Source organism: Delphinus delphis, chromosome 1, assembly GCF_949987515.2.
Source record: "Delphinus delphis chromosome 1, mDelDel1.2, whole genome shotgun sequence".
NCBI lineage: Eukaryota > Metazoa > Chordata > Mammalia > Artiodactyla > Delphinidae > Delphinus > Delphinus delphis.
In genome coordinates, this window is record NC_082683.1 from 31,561,984 (window position 1) to 31,577,495 (window position 15,512).

The following is a 15,512-nucleotide window of genomic DNA, read 5'->3' on the forward strand; positions in this document are numbered from 1 at the left end:
TACTGTTCTCTTGTGACTCTTTGTTTCCTTTTAGAAAGTTCCAAGTAATAATGGACCTTGACTGCATTAGAAAGAAACATTCACATGGCTTGTTATACTTGTTCATATTGTTTTAAAATTCCATTGTTTCATGGTGAACATGGATATATAGTATCATTATTTTAAAAATATTTTATGTATACCTGCATCTTACTCAGAGTAGGTGCCTGAAGTTGTTAAGGACATCTCCCAGTATTACTGGCCCATTTCCCTTTGTAATCAGAAGAATACTATTTCAAGATTATTGGCTGTGTGTGGTCTGTGGCCTTGGAACAGAATGGAGTTAAATAGCCACAGGGGGATTAAGCTATGAGGTTGGTGTTCTTCACACCATTAATATGTTTTGGCTAATTGAGTTATTAGTCCAAGTCAGAGAAGAGCCTTGCATGTATCAGAGGTCAATTAAAGCTATTCCCCAAGGTATTCTTAATCTTAAATACTAGTCAGTCTTCCCTTTTAGGACTGATATGCATCACACTTTCATGATATCTTGAGGCTGGTGCTGCTTTTATTCTCTATAGCTTTTTGCATTAAAAATTAAGAAGATTAAAAAACAAACAAAGACAAACCATGAGTCATTGAGTTAAATGCCTAAGTAGTGTTGTAACTCTCTGTAATTACTTGTCCATAAGAGAATGTATGTATTGAAATATGAAACCACGTTTCCTTGATCCTTTCCTGTACAAATGGCTTGTTTTCTCTTGTTATTCCTGGCCGTCCCTTGTTAAATCATAAATCTCCCAAGAATAACCAGTCGCTGTGTGGTGTAGAGGATCTCATTGCCTTTAGATTAAATCTTCTTTGGCTTACAATTATCTAGATGTTTCAGAAAGAACAGGTGGATCCTCTTCAGATGAAACTACAGCAGGTGAATGGACTCGGCCAGGGTTTGATCCAGAGTGCCGGAAAAAACTGTGATGTGCAGGGTTTGGAACATGACATGGAAGAGATCAACGCTCGGTGGAACACATTGAATAAAAAGGTGAGTATACCGGGGATGGAGGGCAGAGAAAAGAGACATTGCAATCTCTGTTTTCCCTGGCACCTGAATGCAAATAAAAATTTGCACTTCCAGTCTGTAGTTACAAAAAGGGGTGAGTAGTCATTTAAAAGCTCTCTCCTTTCTCGTAATGAACCTCCATGTCTGTGATACAGGTTGCACAAAGAATCGCACAACTCCAGGAGGCTTTGTTGCATTGTGGGAAGTTCCAAGATGCCTTGGAGCCATTGCTCAGCTGGTTGGCAGACACTGAGGAGCTCATAGCCAATCAGAAACCCCCATCTGCTGAGTATAAAGTGGTGAAAGCACAGATCCAAGAACAGAAGGTAAGTGAGAATGTTGGGGCAGTGAACTGTAACAGCCGTAGGGAATGACAGACAACACATTTGCTTATGGTTTCAGGAGCATATTCAGGAGTTTTAGTAGAATCCTAACCTACCTTGTGTGATCCAGAAAAGAAAGACAGAAATTGATTTTCATCATCTTACTTTATAATCTCCTAGATTACCATGACATGTATTGAACTGAACCATTTTGCTTGTTCACTTATCCTATTTCAGTGTTTCAGTCACCACTTTATCTTAAGAGGTTTTTAGTGTTTTTTGGGTCAGCAGTATTTAAATAATGTATATCATGTATAAGGTTTTATCTATATATGTATATATTTTTGGTTTAATTTCCATTTCAGTGCCTTTTTCTCCCGGTTCAAACTAAGTTCCCTATCAGTCACATAATGATAGTCACTGCTCCATTTAAAACCCTAAGTGTATGAAAAGTTTATATGGGTGGTAGGAATTATATCTCATGTTTTTGCCTTAGGATGAAAAAAAAAAACCTTCATTATTCAATTAAACTTAGGGCTCAGTGGGGTGAGGTTTTGGATTTTGTTTGTTTTCCTTGTTTCAGATTTTAAAGTGACCCCATGTTATCACTTTTCATTCCTTTTAAACATGTACATCAGTTGCTCCAGCGGCTCCTAGATGATCGAAAGGCCACAGTAGACATGCTTCAAGCAGAAGGAGGCAGAATAGCCCAGGCAGCTGAGCGGGCTGATAGAGAGAAGATCACTGGGCAGTTGGAGAGTCTTGAAACTAGATGGACAGGACTACTCAGCAAGGCAGCAGCCAGGTAAAGCCATTGGGGTTTTGAGGAATATAGGTCCGAGGCGGTTTCTGACTTGTATCACTGAGGTGCTCTAAAAGCCCCTGGATGATTCATACAGTGCTTTGGTAGGTGTTTAACGGCTTTTCTCTTGAAGAGAGAGAAGTTTTTAGAGGTGATCCTCATAACCAGAGTAACTCAGGAAATGAGCCTCAGCTACTCCATAAATTTCTGAGACCTGGAAGACTCATTGCTCTTTGGTGGTGTTCTGTTGCAGTATAATCTTGGTTCCAAACAGCAGACGCAGACTCCTACAATCCAGCCAAGTTATTTTCTGAGTTTTGGAAACAGATTTTTTCCATTCATATTTATAAATAATGTTTTCGATACTTGGAATTGAAATTTATCATGTTCTTTTCTGTTAGCTTATCCTAATATTAGATGTTCTTACATCTAGGAGCTAGTCTGTGGTTCTGTTAAATGAGCATTCAAGAGATGCATGGACTTCCTTCACTAAATGGCCATGAGACAGGCAGTATACTTTTCTTCTCCAAGGAAGTGCTTTCTCTTTCCATAGCTATAAGTTAGCCCAGTGTCACTTGAGCTTTTAATAAGTCACACCATGTCTTCACTTTTAGCTTATACTGTTCTCAGTTTTAAAAATAAATGATAACTAATCAGAAATCAGTATGAGAGTTGTAGAGCTGATCATGTATTATCTAGGTAGCCATGGGCCCTCTTCAGATAACCTCCTCTTCAGTCTCTTTACTTCTACCCATCCATGGCTTGCTTATTTCTTATCTGAGCTACAAAGTATTTGCTTGCTCCACGTTAGTGGGAGAAACAAATGAAAGAATTCAACTTACTTTCATTTCCAAATTGCACCACTTTTCTTCTGTCTCTCCATCCATTTCCACTAATAGCACCATTAACCTTCCAGTTTCCTAGGCTTAAAACCTCAACCTCATTTTTTACCCTTTTTTTCCCCCCTGCTTTGTGTCCCATATCTATCAGGATGCTAAATTCTGTCCATTTCACTTCTACAGTGTCTTTCCTTTCTGTCCATTTCTCTAATTCCCACTCGCCTCAGTTCATGACTTACAAACTCTCACTTGAGCTAGTTCCCATGAGGTGGCTCACCTGATCATCACTCTACTGCTGCTTACCCTCAGGCCTTCCCCTCTTTGCACGCTCAGAGACATTTAATGACTCCTTGTTGCCTATAAAATAAAGTCTCTTTAATCCAACATTCAAAGCCCTCTACTGTTTGGCCCTAACCTACCTTTCTTAGTTTCCACTGTTCTCATTCCTTGTGGGCACAGTAAACCGTATTCGGTTCTTCAGTATCTTCTGTCAGTTCCCTAATTCTGTCTTTGCTGATGGTGTTGCATCTTCCATGAAATACTTCTATTCATCTCCCCTGCTTTTATGAAGGTTTTCTTTATTCCCCAGGCATAGAACAATTTCAGTTTCATCTTAACTGCCATAACTCATCATCTGTACCTTGTATTATGGTCATTATTTTATGTACTTATCTCCTAGATCCTTAAGCTCACTAAAGTCATGGTTTGTTCCTAATGTATCTTTTTATGACTCTTTCCTTCTACCCTACTTGCTTCCATCCTCCTAGTCTAACACAGTTTCTGAGCCAATATTTTAAAGCGAAATACCAAGAGCAGTGTCATTTGTTGTAGACATCCTAAAGACTTTTGTTTAGATTCTTTAATACTGGTTTTTCGATGCCTCTAAATTATTTTAGCTCTTCTCTTTGCTACCCCAAATCCTATTACATTGATTTCTTCAAACTTTCAGATTCCAAAATCAGAGGTGAGTAAGAAAGACATAGAAATTAGGGGCAATTTTTTTAAGAATGAAATTTTTTAAATTTAGAATTTAAAAAAGAACAGGTACATATATATGTATAACTGAATCACTTTGTTGTACACCTGAGACTAACACAACATTGTTACTCAACTATACTCCAGTATAAAATGTAGTATTTTATTCTTTTTTAAAAAAAGAATAAAATTTATAAGCAGGTCATTAACCAATTAAAATAACCCACCAAGCAATATTTTAAAACTGAAATTCTTGATTAATAATATTTAAGATTATATGTTTTAGTTGTATTATTAATTCAAGATGTATTTTGCAAGTGGACATAAACTAAGAAAGGAAGTTCTGTACTTTATATTGACATTTAAAAATAGCATCTAGAAATATTTTTTCTTTATACTCGAGCATAATTAAATTTCCAGATAATTAAGATGGCAGATCTTTATATTAAATCATTTCTTATTAAGATAAGTTTGTCCAGAGTAGGTGTTCAGTGAAGGTTTTCTGAAATAAAAGTCACATGCTTCCAGGGTCTTTTCAGATGACATAGCACTGAGTCTGTTTTTAATGCTCCAGCGTCATCGTCATGGCCTTTGATTGTTAATCTGTGTGCTCATACAGTTCTGCAGTGGTTTTTCTGTCTGTTGCTTATTAGGCTGCCTCCAGCATTCAGGCTTCCTCTCTCCTTTTGTAATTTGCTGATTTTAATCTGCAGGGTATTTGAAATCCAAGCTAAGTGTGGATGTTACATTAAATAAGATTCCAGATTTAAGATTCCATTTATAAAAGTCCATAGATCTTTTGGCTGCTGTTTGCCTTGGCAAATTCAGCTAGTTTGAGGTCATTTTTTGCCTTGAATCAGAATTCAAAGTTATGCTCTGGGGCTTGAAATTACTAGAAGCCTGACTGGATTGGGGGAGATAGGAAGGGGGGTTCTCATTCATAGCTTGGTCTGCCTTTGCTCTTCAAATGCTCTCTCTTCTCTTCACTCACAAGTGAAGGTAGCAGTGATGGGGAAAGAGAAATGAAAACTGATGTTTTTTTTTTACTCCTTTAAACTTTATTTTGGTCACCTGTACAGAGGATGCATGTGCCACATCCAATAGGAGACAGAGTAGTAGAAGGTCTGATTATAATCCTCATTGTACTATTGCTACCCAGTGGGCGACCTGGACAGATCTTTCTTTAAGCCTTCAGGGTTGTTTTTCTCTTTTGTAATAGTGGGATAATTCTGCCTACCTTACAAGGGCATGACAGAATCAAAATAAGGTACTGCTTATGAAAGCCTTTAAAACAGCAAAGTACTGTTTATGTGTGTTCTGTTTACTATTGATATTTCAAATGTGCCTCATTAAGGTTGGTCTTTTACTGAATATAGTACTATTATCAGTCTTAATGTGACTCTTTGCCTGAGCAGCTTGTTCTATATATTTGTGTAGGCAAAAACAGCTGGAAGATATCCTGGTTCTGGCCAAACAATTCCATGAGACAGCTGAGCCTATTTCTGACTTCTTATCTGTCACAGAGAAAAAGCTCGCTAACTCAGAACCTGTTGGCACTCAGACTGCCAAAATACAGCAGCAGATTGTTCGGCACAAGGTAAGAAGTAGTTATGGTAAATGAAAACACAGAACTGGAACCAGAAATCCTAGAAAACTGCCTGCAGCATTCTATAAGATGTGTTTTGTGGGGGTTTTTTAATAAGTTTAATTTAAAATATGGTCCAGTTATTAATTGGACTAGTCACATTCTTGAAGTAAAAATAGAAATGGCCTAATAGGCTGCTATCAGGAAAAACAGCTTTTGTTCTCTGTTTCTATGTTATTTTTGCCCTTCAGTAGGTGAACTCTTATATTATTATTATATCATTTGTGATTCATTGTTTCATGTCTACTTTTCATTTATTTTGTTTCTGTTATTCATTTTTTCCATCTGGATTTCCAGGCTCTGGAGGAAGAAATAGAAAGCCATGCAACAGATGTGCACCAGGCAGTCAAAATTGGGCAGTCCCTCTCCTCCCTGACATGTTCTGCAGAGCAGGGTGTACTGTCTGAAAAGCTAGACTCATTGCAGGCCCGATTCAGTGAGATTCAAGACCGGTGCTGTCGGAAAGCAGCCCTGCTTGAACAAGCACTGTCTAACGCTAGGCTGTTCGGGGAGGATGAGGTGGAGGTGCTCAACTGGCTGGCTGAGGTTGAGGACAAGCTCAGTTCAGTGTTCGTAAAGGATTACAGACAGGATGTCCTGCAGAAGCAGCATGCTGACCACCTGGTATTCGTGTTTTCCATTCTTATTATGTTACTAAGTTATTTTGTAATTTTGATTCATGTTTCTCTTCATTTCTCTCTCTTTTTTTAAATTCCAAACATTTCAACTTTATTTTATACACAAGTGCATAGTTACAGACTGGACTGATCTATTTTTTGATGATTTACATGGAAATACTTGTACTTAACAGACCGAATCAATAATCCTAGAAGATGATCCAGAATGTAATCGGGCCATCTCAATTCCAACTCATGTTTTACATCATCAAGGAATTATCATTCAGTTTCCACCTGAGCAGTTACGTGAAAGAATGTTCTGTAACAAAACCAGATTACCTAAATAGTAGTGCCTAGGGTTTTTTAATGGTTCTAGAATTTATATACTCAAATTCCAGGGATTCTGTGTCATCTGAGTAGAAACAACAATTTGCCCCTTTTTGTTTTCGTTTTTGTGACATTTCCTTGGGGATGGTAAAAATCAGCAAAGCAGTTTTTGGGTTTTAATAATCTTAGATTCTTCTGCTTCGTTGACTTCAGATATTGAGAATTTTTAACCAGGATCCTGATTTAAGTCAGCCCGTTCTTGCTGACTTTCTTCTGTTGAACTTTCCGCCTTATTCTTTATTTTGGACATAGTAGACATTTTTGCTGAATTCTACTTCTACCTTTCTTGGGTTCACGTTTGGTACCAATAGATTAGTAAAGTGGATTTAGTCCTAAATCTCTTCTCATCAAAGGAAAGTTTGCCTATAAGTAGCTGATTTCATTGTTTTGAGTAATTAAAGAAGGGGGTAACCAAAGAGAAAATGAAGGAATCAAATATCTCATGTTTAAACTAAACTGGTATTGATCTCTTTACTTTAAATTTGGTCTCTTAAAGGGGTCACATTTCCTTCCCTTCGTTGTGCCATAGTTTTAGGATTAATGGTATTCTTTCCTTTCAGGCTTTAAATGAAGAAATTGTTAATAGAAAGAAGAATGTAGATCAAGCTATTAAAAACGGCCAGGCTCTTCTAAAACAAACCACAGGTACTTTGAAAAGTGCATCTCTAAGCACCTCTGTGGTCCCACAGACAATTACATCAGCACCCTGCAGTAGCCACTTCTCTTTGCAGATAGGAGGAGCTTAGTACTCACTAAGATTGTATTACCACGTGCTCCCAGGTGACGGGCAGCTTGGGTTCCTATTTCCTGCTCAATTTTTGAAAACTAAAACACTGTTGTCTCAGATCTGGTTATAGATGAAGGCTCCCCCTGTCCTCCAATATGGTGAATGCCAGCATTTACTGAAAGGTGCTGAGAATGTGTAGGAACACCTGCAGTCAAACTCAGATCTTAATAATCTCAGAAGTCACTTCTTCTATTGATTGAAGGTGTATTTCCCACCTCCCTTAGTGTGGGATGCTAGGTGAAACCACTGCCATAGGGAGAGAGCATCTATAAAAGTTGAGCTCTGATTTGAAGAAAGGGAGGTTAAGAGGGCTCCCTCATATCCTATTAAATGTGAATAATTGTGTGCTGTCTCCCACAGGTGAAGAGGTATTGCTTATCCAAGAGAAACTGGATGGCATAAAGACTCGCTATGCAGACATCACACTCACTAGCTCCAAGGCCCTCAGAACCTTAGAGCAAGCTCGGCAGCTGGCCGCCAAGTTCCAGTCCACGTATGAGGAACTGACCTGGTGGCTGAGGGGAGTGGAGGAGGAGCTGGCAGCCAGTGGAGGACAGTCTCCCACAGGGGAGCAAATACCCCAGTTTCAGCAAAGGCAGAAGGTGAGCTGTCATTTCACACTGTAAAGGGAAAAAATTTTTCCTCTTAGAATCCTTAAGTTCTCTTAGAATTCTCTTAGAATCCTTAAATTCCTGTGTTTAATACCAACTATCTATACCTTAAATGTAAACCAGAAATTTCTGCCTGCCTTGTTTTTCGTTTATTCTTGGAAAATAAAATTTGATATACAGACCTATATAAAGCACTTGTTATGGTCTGAAGAAGAAAAAAGATTGTCTCAAAACCCTAGGAAGGGCTTCCCTGATGGCGCAGTGGTTAAGAATCCACCTGCCAATGCAGGGGACATGGGTTCGAGCCCCGGTCCAAGAAGATCCCACATGCCACGGAGCAGCTAAGCCCACAACTACTGAGCCTGCGAGCCACAACTACTGAAGCTCGCGCACCTAGAGCCCGTGCTCTGCAACAAGAGAAGCCACCGCAGTGAGAAGCCCGCACACTACAACAAAGAGTAGCCCCCGCTCGCTGCAACTAGAGAAAGCCTGCGCACAGCAATGAAGACCCAACGCAGCCAAAAATAAATAAAATTGTTTTAAAAAACTGTTAAAAAAAAAAAAACCGTAAGAAGCTTGCTTTATATGCAACATTTTAGAATTTACTGTCATAGTTCATTCTCTAAAAGAGCACTTCATGGTTATGTTTGATTCTCCTGCAGGATCTAGTGCAGTTCTAGATGTGCAGAAATACTGTGTAGGTATTTGTTGAGGTAAATACCTATGATTAAAGCATTATTTATCATTTCTACTGAAGTAAGGAGAAAAAAAGCAAAAAGCACCATTCATGTTACCCAGAGACAGTCTGGCTGGAGAAGTCTTGCAGACAGTTCTAAGCGGCTAAGCCTAAAGTCAGGCTGTGGAGTGATTGAAAAATCTGAGACAAGAAAAAAAATAAATAAGTGAAGGAAGGAGGTCAGAGCCCTGCTGGGATGTGTGGTAGAGAGAGCACTTTCCACCCAGCACAGCTGCTAATGTGCTTAATTTAGCAAGGGATGGCCTGAAAACTTTTTTCCCTCTTTAGGAGCTAAAGAAGGAGGTCATGGAGCACAGGCTGGTGTTGGACACAGTGAATGAGGTGAGCCGTGCTCTCTTAGAGCTGGTGCCCTGGAGAGCCAGAGAAGGGCTGGATAAACTTGTGTCTGATGCCAATGAGCAGTACAAGCTGGTCAGTGACACTGTTGGACAAAGGGTGGATGAAATCGATGCTGCTATTCAGAGATCACAACAGGTAATCTTTATAAACACCTCTGCATTAATATTTTAGGCAGCGTGAAGTACAAAACTATGACCCACATAAATACAGGCTCAGGAATAGGAATAAATGAGATCAAGCTAAATCTGATGCAACGAATCATTTCAGTGGTGGGAACTGATTAGGTAAAGGTAAGTGAGGATGGATCTAGGTTTGACCAAAAATACTTGACCCCTTTGAGCAGAAAAGAACTTGGAGAAGAGAGTGTGTGAGCCCTTTCCTTGCTACTGCCCTGCTAAGAGGCAGATGGTGATGGGGGTAGATAATATCTAGATCCGAAAGGTCCAAGTGCATCACAATCTTAGTTTGACATAATCAGCTGTTTTAGCATTAGATGGAAAAGGGGACAGAACCAAGAACTATAATTACTATCAAATATGCTAACCAAAATAGCAGAGCCATCCAAAATAGAACCCTCCCAAGTAAACACAGGTGTCATATTTCCCTCAATCCTTTTTCCTTCCTACTTTCTGGGAAAATTTATTTGCTTTTCTTTGTAGCTGGATATGCACCTATTAATGTGCCATGGTGCAAAAAATAAATTAATATAACATGACTTCTTGAGTTCATAGTGATAAGCAAATGCTTTCTGAACCACAGAGAAGTTTGCTCTGATGCCAAGTGCATTCCTGTTATGTCTTAATTAATACCCCTCATCCTGGCCAGATATTTCAGTGTGAAATTTATCACACTTGGGAACTCACTTTCCTTTAAGTATTAGTGTAATTCGGCAACGTTGACGAGGAAGAGGTAAAAGATTGAGGGACCTCATTAAACAATGGTCACATAGAACATGTTCTTAGGTTTTGTATTTGTTGATGGCATTGCATACGTTATTGCATTCCATTTAAAGGTTTGGTGTTCTTCTGGGGCCTTAGGGTTCTTCAACTGAGCAAGTACTTCAAGTTAACTTGACTCAGCCGTCTGCCGCCATGGTAGTTTGTATTTAAACACATGACTGCTACTGTTTAGAGCATGGGTAGGAAAGAGGATTGGCAGAAAAAGAGCACAGCCTCAAAAAAGTACTCTCATTAGAAAGTGTATTTCTTTTGAAGAGTCTTGGTTTCCATGGTTGTTTCTAGCTGTAGAACCACTCACTGGGTCCTGTAATGTCTTTCTAAAGAAGTTGAAATAAGATCAACTCATATTTGCTGAAGTAGGATCAACTCTAAATTGTCTGCATCTTGATTTGTGATTTTATGAAATTGTCACCAATTTTGGCTTTACTTTGTGAGATGTAAACTGTGTTACTGAAAATCTAGGCCTTTCTATGTTGAATAAATTAGAATTCTCAGAAGGAGGACGTTGGCTGTAATATGTCCATTTTTCTTCAATATGTCTGTTAGTATGAGCAAGCTGCTGATGCAGAACTAGCTTGGGTTGCTGAAACAAAACGGAAACTGATGGTGCTGGGTCCAATCCGCTTGGAACAGGACCAGACCACAGCTCAGCTGCAGGTACAGAAGGTAAGTGACGTAGTCACTGTGTCCTGAGCTAGAAGAAGCATCAGTCTCTTAAGAGTGACTAGCAGAGAGTTTCTGACTATCCCAAGTAAAGTAGAATGAGTCAGTGTCATGATGGTGGGTAGAGACTAATTATATAAATATTTGGTTAGGATGAGGAAGAGATTTTTTGCTTTGTGAAAAGGATAGAAATAGGCCCTTTAATCCAAGAAAAAGTAGTTAGCTGTTTTCTTCCTGGTTTTCAGGAGGGAAGATATTCTTATAAGCTACTAAAAGATAAGCATTGAAGATGTGTGGATAGGCAAAGTGTCAAACTTTATAAGAACAGTTTTTGATGTGGCTTTTTTTTTTTTTTTTTTGATTTTTTTTTTTGATGTGGGTTTTTTAAAGCAAAGAATTTTTCATAGGGTATGTCTAACTTTTCACTAACACAGGCTCGGGCTTCTTATATTTCTTGACTTAACAATAGTTTACTTTTCAAAGGCTTTCTCCATTGACATCATTCGACACAAAGATTCCATGGATGAACTATTCAGTCATCGTGGTGAAATCTTTGGCACATGTGGGGAAGAGCAAAAAGCTATATTACAGGTAAACTACATTTATTTATTCACCATATTGTTCTTATCTTGATCATGGTGAATTAGAAGTACAATTGTGAAATGATAGTTGAAGAAGTTTTTTTTTCCCTCTATTACTGGTTGTGATAACTTAAGTCCAGCTTGATGTTCTGGGGCATTCAGACTCCTAACCCTGTGTTCACAGATGTCTAAACAGCCGTACTGTATAATGCGAAATACACTGCAAATCCATCTTCTTTATAACAGAGGAATTGCTACTCATCCTCAGTCCATAATGAGTTATCTTTGAGTTACCCTTCCAGGTAGATAGATTTTTCAGAACCGTGTGCAGATATTAATTTCTGCTTCAGGTCCTTCTAAAAAATCATTACCCATTTCTAAAAGAATTGACCAACAGAGTCCATTTGTACACCAGTTTTGTTTTTTATAAAGGGTATGGGTAACCACTGTTTCCTCAGAAGTCTTCATAAATTGAGCTGCTCATCCTAAACATATAAAGCATAAATGCCAGGTTTGTGGAGACTTTTATCAGAGGGAAAAAGACAAATGAAACTTGATGAGCAAATACCCATCTTAGCCCCTGAGAGATTCAGTCAAACTGGCCTATTACAGTAGTGCTGTATCTAAAGTTATAAAAGGTATTCACTAAAAGGTTAATTTTGGTGTGTTGTGCTTGTGCTGTTTTACTGTTTGTGAAACTACTTTCATATTTTAAAAATTATAAAATTATGTATATGTATGATAGAAAAATTCAGTTGAGTATAAAGAAAATAATCACTTGTAAGCTTACTAGATTAATCCATATTTTTTAGCATTTTAGTGTGTATTTCTTTAAACTTTTTAGTGTATATATATATATATATATATATATACACACACACCTATATATACTTACATTTTTACTTTAAAGAAGGGTTCATCATGATAATAATGCTTACATTTTTTTTGTTTGTTCACAGGAAAAGACAGAGTCTCTAATACAACAATACGAAGCCATTAGTCTCCTCAATTCAGAGCGTTACGCCCGCCTAGAACGGGCACAGGTCTTGGTGAATCAGTTTTGGGAAACATATGAGGAGCTCAGCCCCTGGATTGAGGAAACTCGGACACTAATAGCACAGTTACCTCCTCCTGCTATTGATCATGAGCAGCTCAGGCAGCAACAAGAGGAAATGAGGGTAAGGAGCATGCCGAGTTTTATTTAATCACAGAACTGAAAATGGGCTCTACGATTTATTCAAAAACAGCCTATTTATTAGTACCTACTGAGTATAAGTAAATGTTATGAAATTAATTCTTAACCAGTTAGAATTTTTTTTGCACAGTAAAAATACATATCTGAATTATTTCCTTTGTCCTTTAATATGAATCAGTTAAAGAATAAGATTATGGGGCTTCCCTGGTGGCACAGTGGTTGAGAGTCCACCTGCCGATGTAGGAGACACAGGTTCGTGCCCCGGTCCGGGAAGATCCCACATGCCGTGGAGCGGCTGGGCCTGTGAGCCATGGCCGCTGAGCCTGCGCATCCGGAGCCTGTGCTCCGCAACAGGAGAGGCCACAGCAGTGAGAGGCCCGCGTACCGCAAAAAAAAAAAAGATTATGGAGATGTCAGGAACTTGGGTATTGCAGAAGTGAACAAAGCACCACGTAAAAATCAAGGGAGTTTAAAATCTTCCCAGTGACAGTGGGGTGTTACTTGGTTGTGGTTGGGTGGCCCTTTCCTTGTGGTTAGGCCCTAGCTGGAGTGAGAGCCTTCACTCAGGAATATCAGAAAGCAATTTGCTGCCTAGAGTTGAGATGAAAGGGAAATTTGTAGACACTTCAACTGATGTTGTTACCATTAAAGGTAGTTTTTTTAATGTTTATTTTATTTGTGGTGTATGACTCATGTTTATTGCTATCTCTGTATTCCTGTAAGAGGAAGGATGTAAACTGGAAGTAGCCAGCAGTATAGTCAAGGAGCGGTTGGATTACCAGAAATGTTGCTGTTTGTAGCTGGTCCTGCTTAGTGTCTCCCAGTCTGGGCAGGGAGACAGACATTAAATCGTGCAAACTACAGTAGAGTACAGAGAAGTATTTACGAGTACAGAAGACAGTGGAATACATTTGTATTGGAGGGTGAGAGTGAGAGACGATTTCTGGGAAGCTTCCTGGGTGGCGGAACATGTGAACTGGCTTTTGAAACTGAAGAGAATTAGAGTCAGAGTCCAAGACTTAGATTTTATTCCCTCCATAAACGGTGAGATGTTGGGACTTGCTGGGTTTTAGTAACTCAGTTTGTTCATTTGGTATGAGCTCTGATCAAAGTATTTAAACAAACAAACTGGTATAAGAAGGCTCATTTTATTTTAATCCATATTTCTTTGCATAGCAACTAAGGGAATCCATTGCTGAACACAAACCTCATATCGATAAGCTGCTAAAGATAGGCCCTCAACTAAAGGAGTTAAACCCTGAAGAGGGGGAAATGGTGCAAGAAAAATACCAGAAAGCAGAAAATACGTATGCCCAAATTAAAGAGGAGGTGCGCCAGCGGGCCCTGGCTCTGGACGAGGCTATTTCCCAGTCAGCTCAGGTATGTGTGTGTCTTAAACTCATATAACCTTCAACTGTCCTTTAGTCTAAGCAAGAGGCTCTGTATCAGTATGCCCCTATGCTCAGGAATGTCCAGACTAGTATGCTGGTGATACATTATCAGGAGACTGGGAGCCTTTGCCTGTCTGCATTTTTATTCCAGGGAGCATTGGTTATACTGACAACTATAAGAAGGGTGAAATGCATCTTGGCTGGTATATATTGCCTGTTGATTGTTTCCTTGAAAATTTTATATTGTGATAATCCTTTAGCAGGGATGATTTTGGGTAAATTCATCTTGAAGCAACAAATGCCTCAAGAAGTCAAATTCCTTTTGGGCCTGTTGCTTTCGAGATTTAGACAGCACATTGGTTTTCCTATTCACGAGGCCACCAGCTAGCTCCTAGTTCAGAGAAAGATGCTTGACTAGGGAGAAGGTAGAGTCAAGGAGAAACAAACCACTAGCAGTGGAGTTTAAAGCATGTAACTACATACTTTCCAACTAATATATTACTGTTATGTCTGGGTAATTTATTCCTATGTTTGGTCAATATTCTTGGTTAATATTTGTACTTACTCAAGTTTTTCCCCCCCACCTTCCGTCCCATCTCTCACTCACATTGTGGAATGTGTTACTTTGTGTTGTTGCTGCCTGCTCCTGTCTTCCCCACATCGTCACATTTCATTGTTGTGTTGACCGCGCCCACCATTACAGATTACAGAGGTAAGGTACCCACCCCCTTGGGATTAGGGTGTTCTTACGAAGCTGAGAATTGAGAGGATTATTTATAAGGAAACTTCCCTTAACGTTAGTGGAATAAATTTTATTAATGCAGTTTATTATGCCAGTTTCATTTGGGGCAGAACCTAGAAGTGAGGGAGTGATGGGAAGGGGTTTTGTTTGTTTACCGTGTTATTTCCTATAGGACATTTAACAGTTGGTAAGCGTTATTCTAATCAATGAATCCAGAGTTGGCTTTAAGGGGCAGACTTGTCTGTTGTGCTCCCTTTTGTCCCCTCTCTGCTTCATATTACAAATTAAAATTTTACAATTATAGATACGTTGTTCAAAGTACCAGAAAAGTGGAAAGGGCAGTAGTTCTCTCGGAATAAGGTTAGATTTGGCCTTCCCTAATTATCTTTCATCATGCCGACATTTTAGTTTCTTACTATTACACTGGTGGGTTGTCAAACTGCATGCCATGATACTTTTAAACTCCAAGTCATGTAGCATATTGAGTTCCCCATCCATTTATACAGTTGGTGGAGGGCATCTAACTTCTTGGTCTACTCTGTTGCATGCAACTGTCATCTGAGATGTTGACACACTGACTCTCACTGGTTTCATAGTCTTGTCCCTTTTTCATCACGTTAGTTGGAATTGGGGAAGTATTGTGGCAGCATTAAGGATTTGAGTTGATTTTTCGTATAGTAAGTAATAGCTTTTTGCTTCTTAAACATTTACTTTTTCTGATGGGCCAGCTCTGGTATACTATGCCCAAAACAGTTTTTTAGACAAACCCAACACTTGACAGCCGTGGGGCTAGGCTGAGCATAGGTTTTATCCTAAACAGTAGTAGATTTATACACTGGCCTTAATCCCTAACATTTACC

The 15,512-nt window shown here is 39.0% G+C and overlaps 1 protein-coding gene across 14 annotated transcripts in view; it reads left to right on the forward strand.

Annotated features, from left to right (window-relative positions):
• The window catches only part of MACF1 (microtubule actin crosslinking factor 1), a 341,652-nt gene that overhangs the window by 286,058 nt on the left and 40,082 nt on the right, over positions 1 to 15,512 (forward strand). For all 14 annotated transcript variants that reach the window (XM_060019755.1, XM_060019769.1, XM_060019756.1 and 11 more), the window contains 12 exons: positions 860 to 1,021; positions 1,195 to 1,365; positions 2,001 to 2,167; positions 5,416 to 5,575; positions 5,921 to 6,247; positions 7,188 to 7,272; positions 7,775 to 8,016; positions 9,050 to 9,256; positions 10,627 to 10,746; positions 11,227 to 11,334; positions 12,284 to 12,502; positions 13,696 to 13,899. In XM_060019755.1, coding sequence (XP_059875738.1) covers positions 860 to 1,021; positions 1,195 to 1,365; positions 2,001 to 2,167; positions 5,416 to 5,575; positions 5,921 to 6,247; positions 7,188 to 7,272; positions 7,775 to 8,016; positions 9,050 to 9,256; positions 10,627 to 10,746; positions 11,227 to 11,334; positions 12,284 to 12,502; positions 13,696 to 13,899 — 2,172 coding nt within the window. The remainder of the gene's footprint in view (positions 1 to 859; positions 1,022 to 1,194; positions 1,366 to 2,000; positions 2,168 to 5,415; positions 5,576 to 5,920; positions 6,248 to 7,187; positions 7,273 to 7,774; positions 8,017 to 9,049; positions 9,257 to 10,626; positions 10,747 to 11,226; positions 11,335 to 12,283; positions 12,503 to 13,695; positions 13,900 to 15,512) is intronic.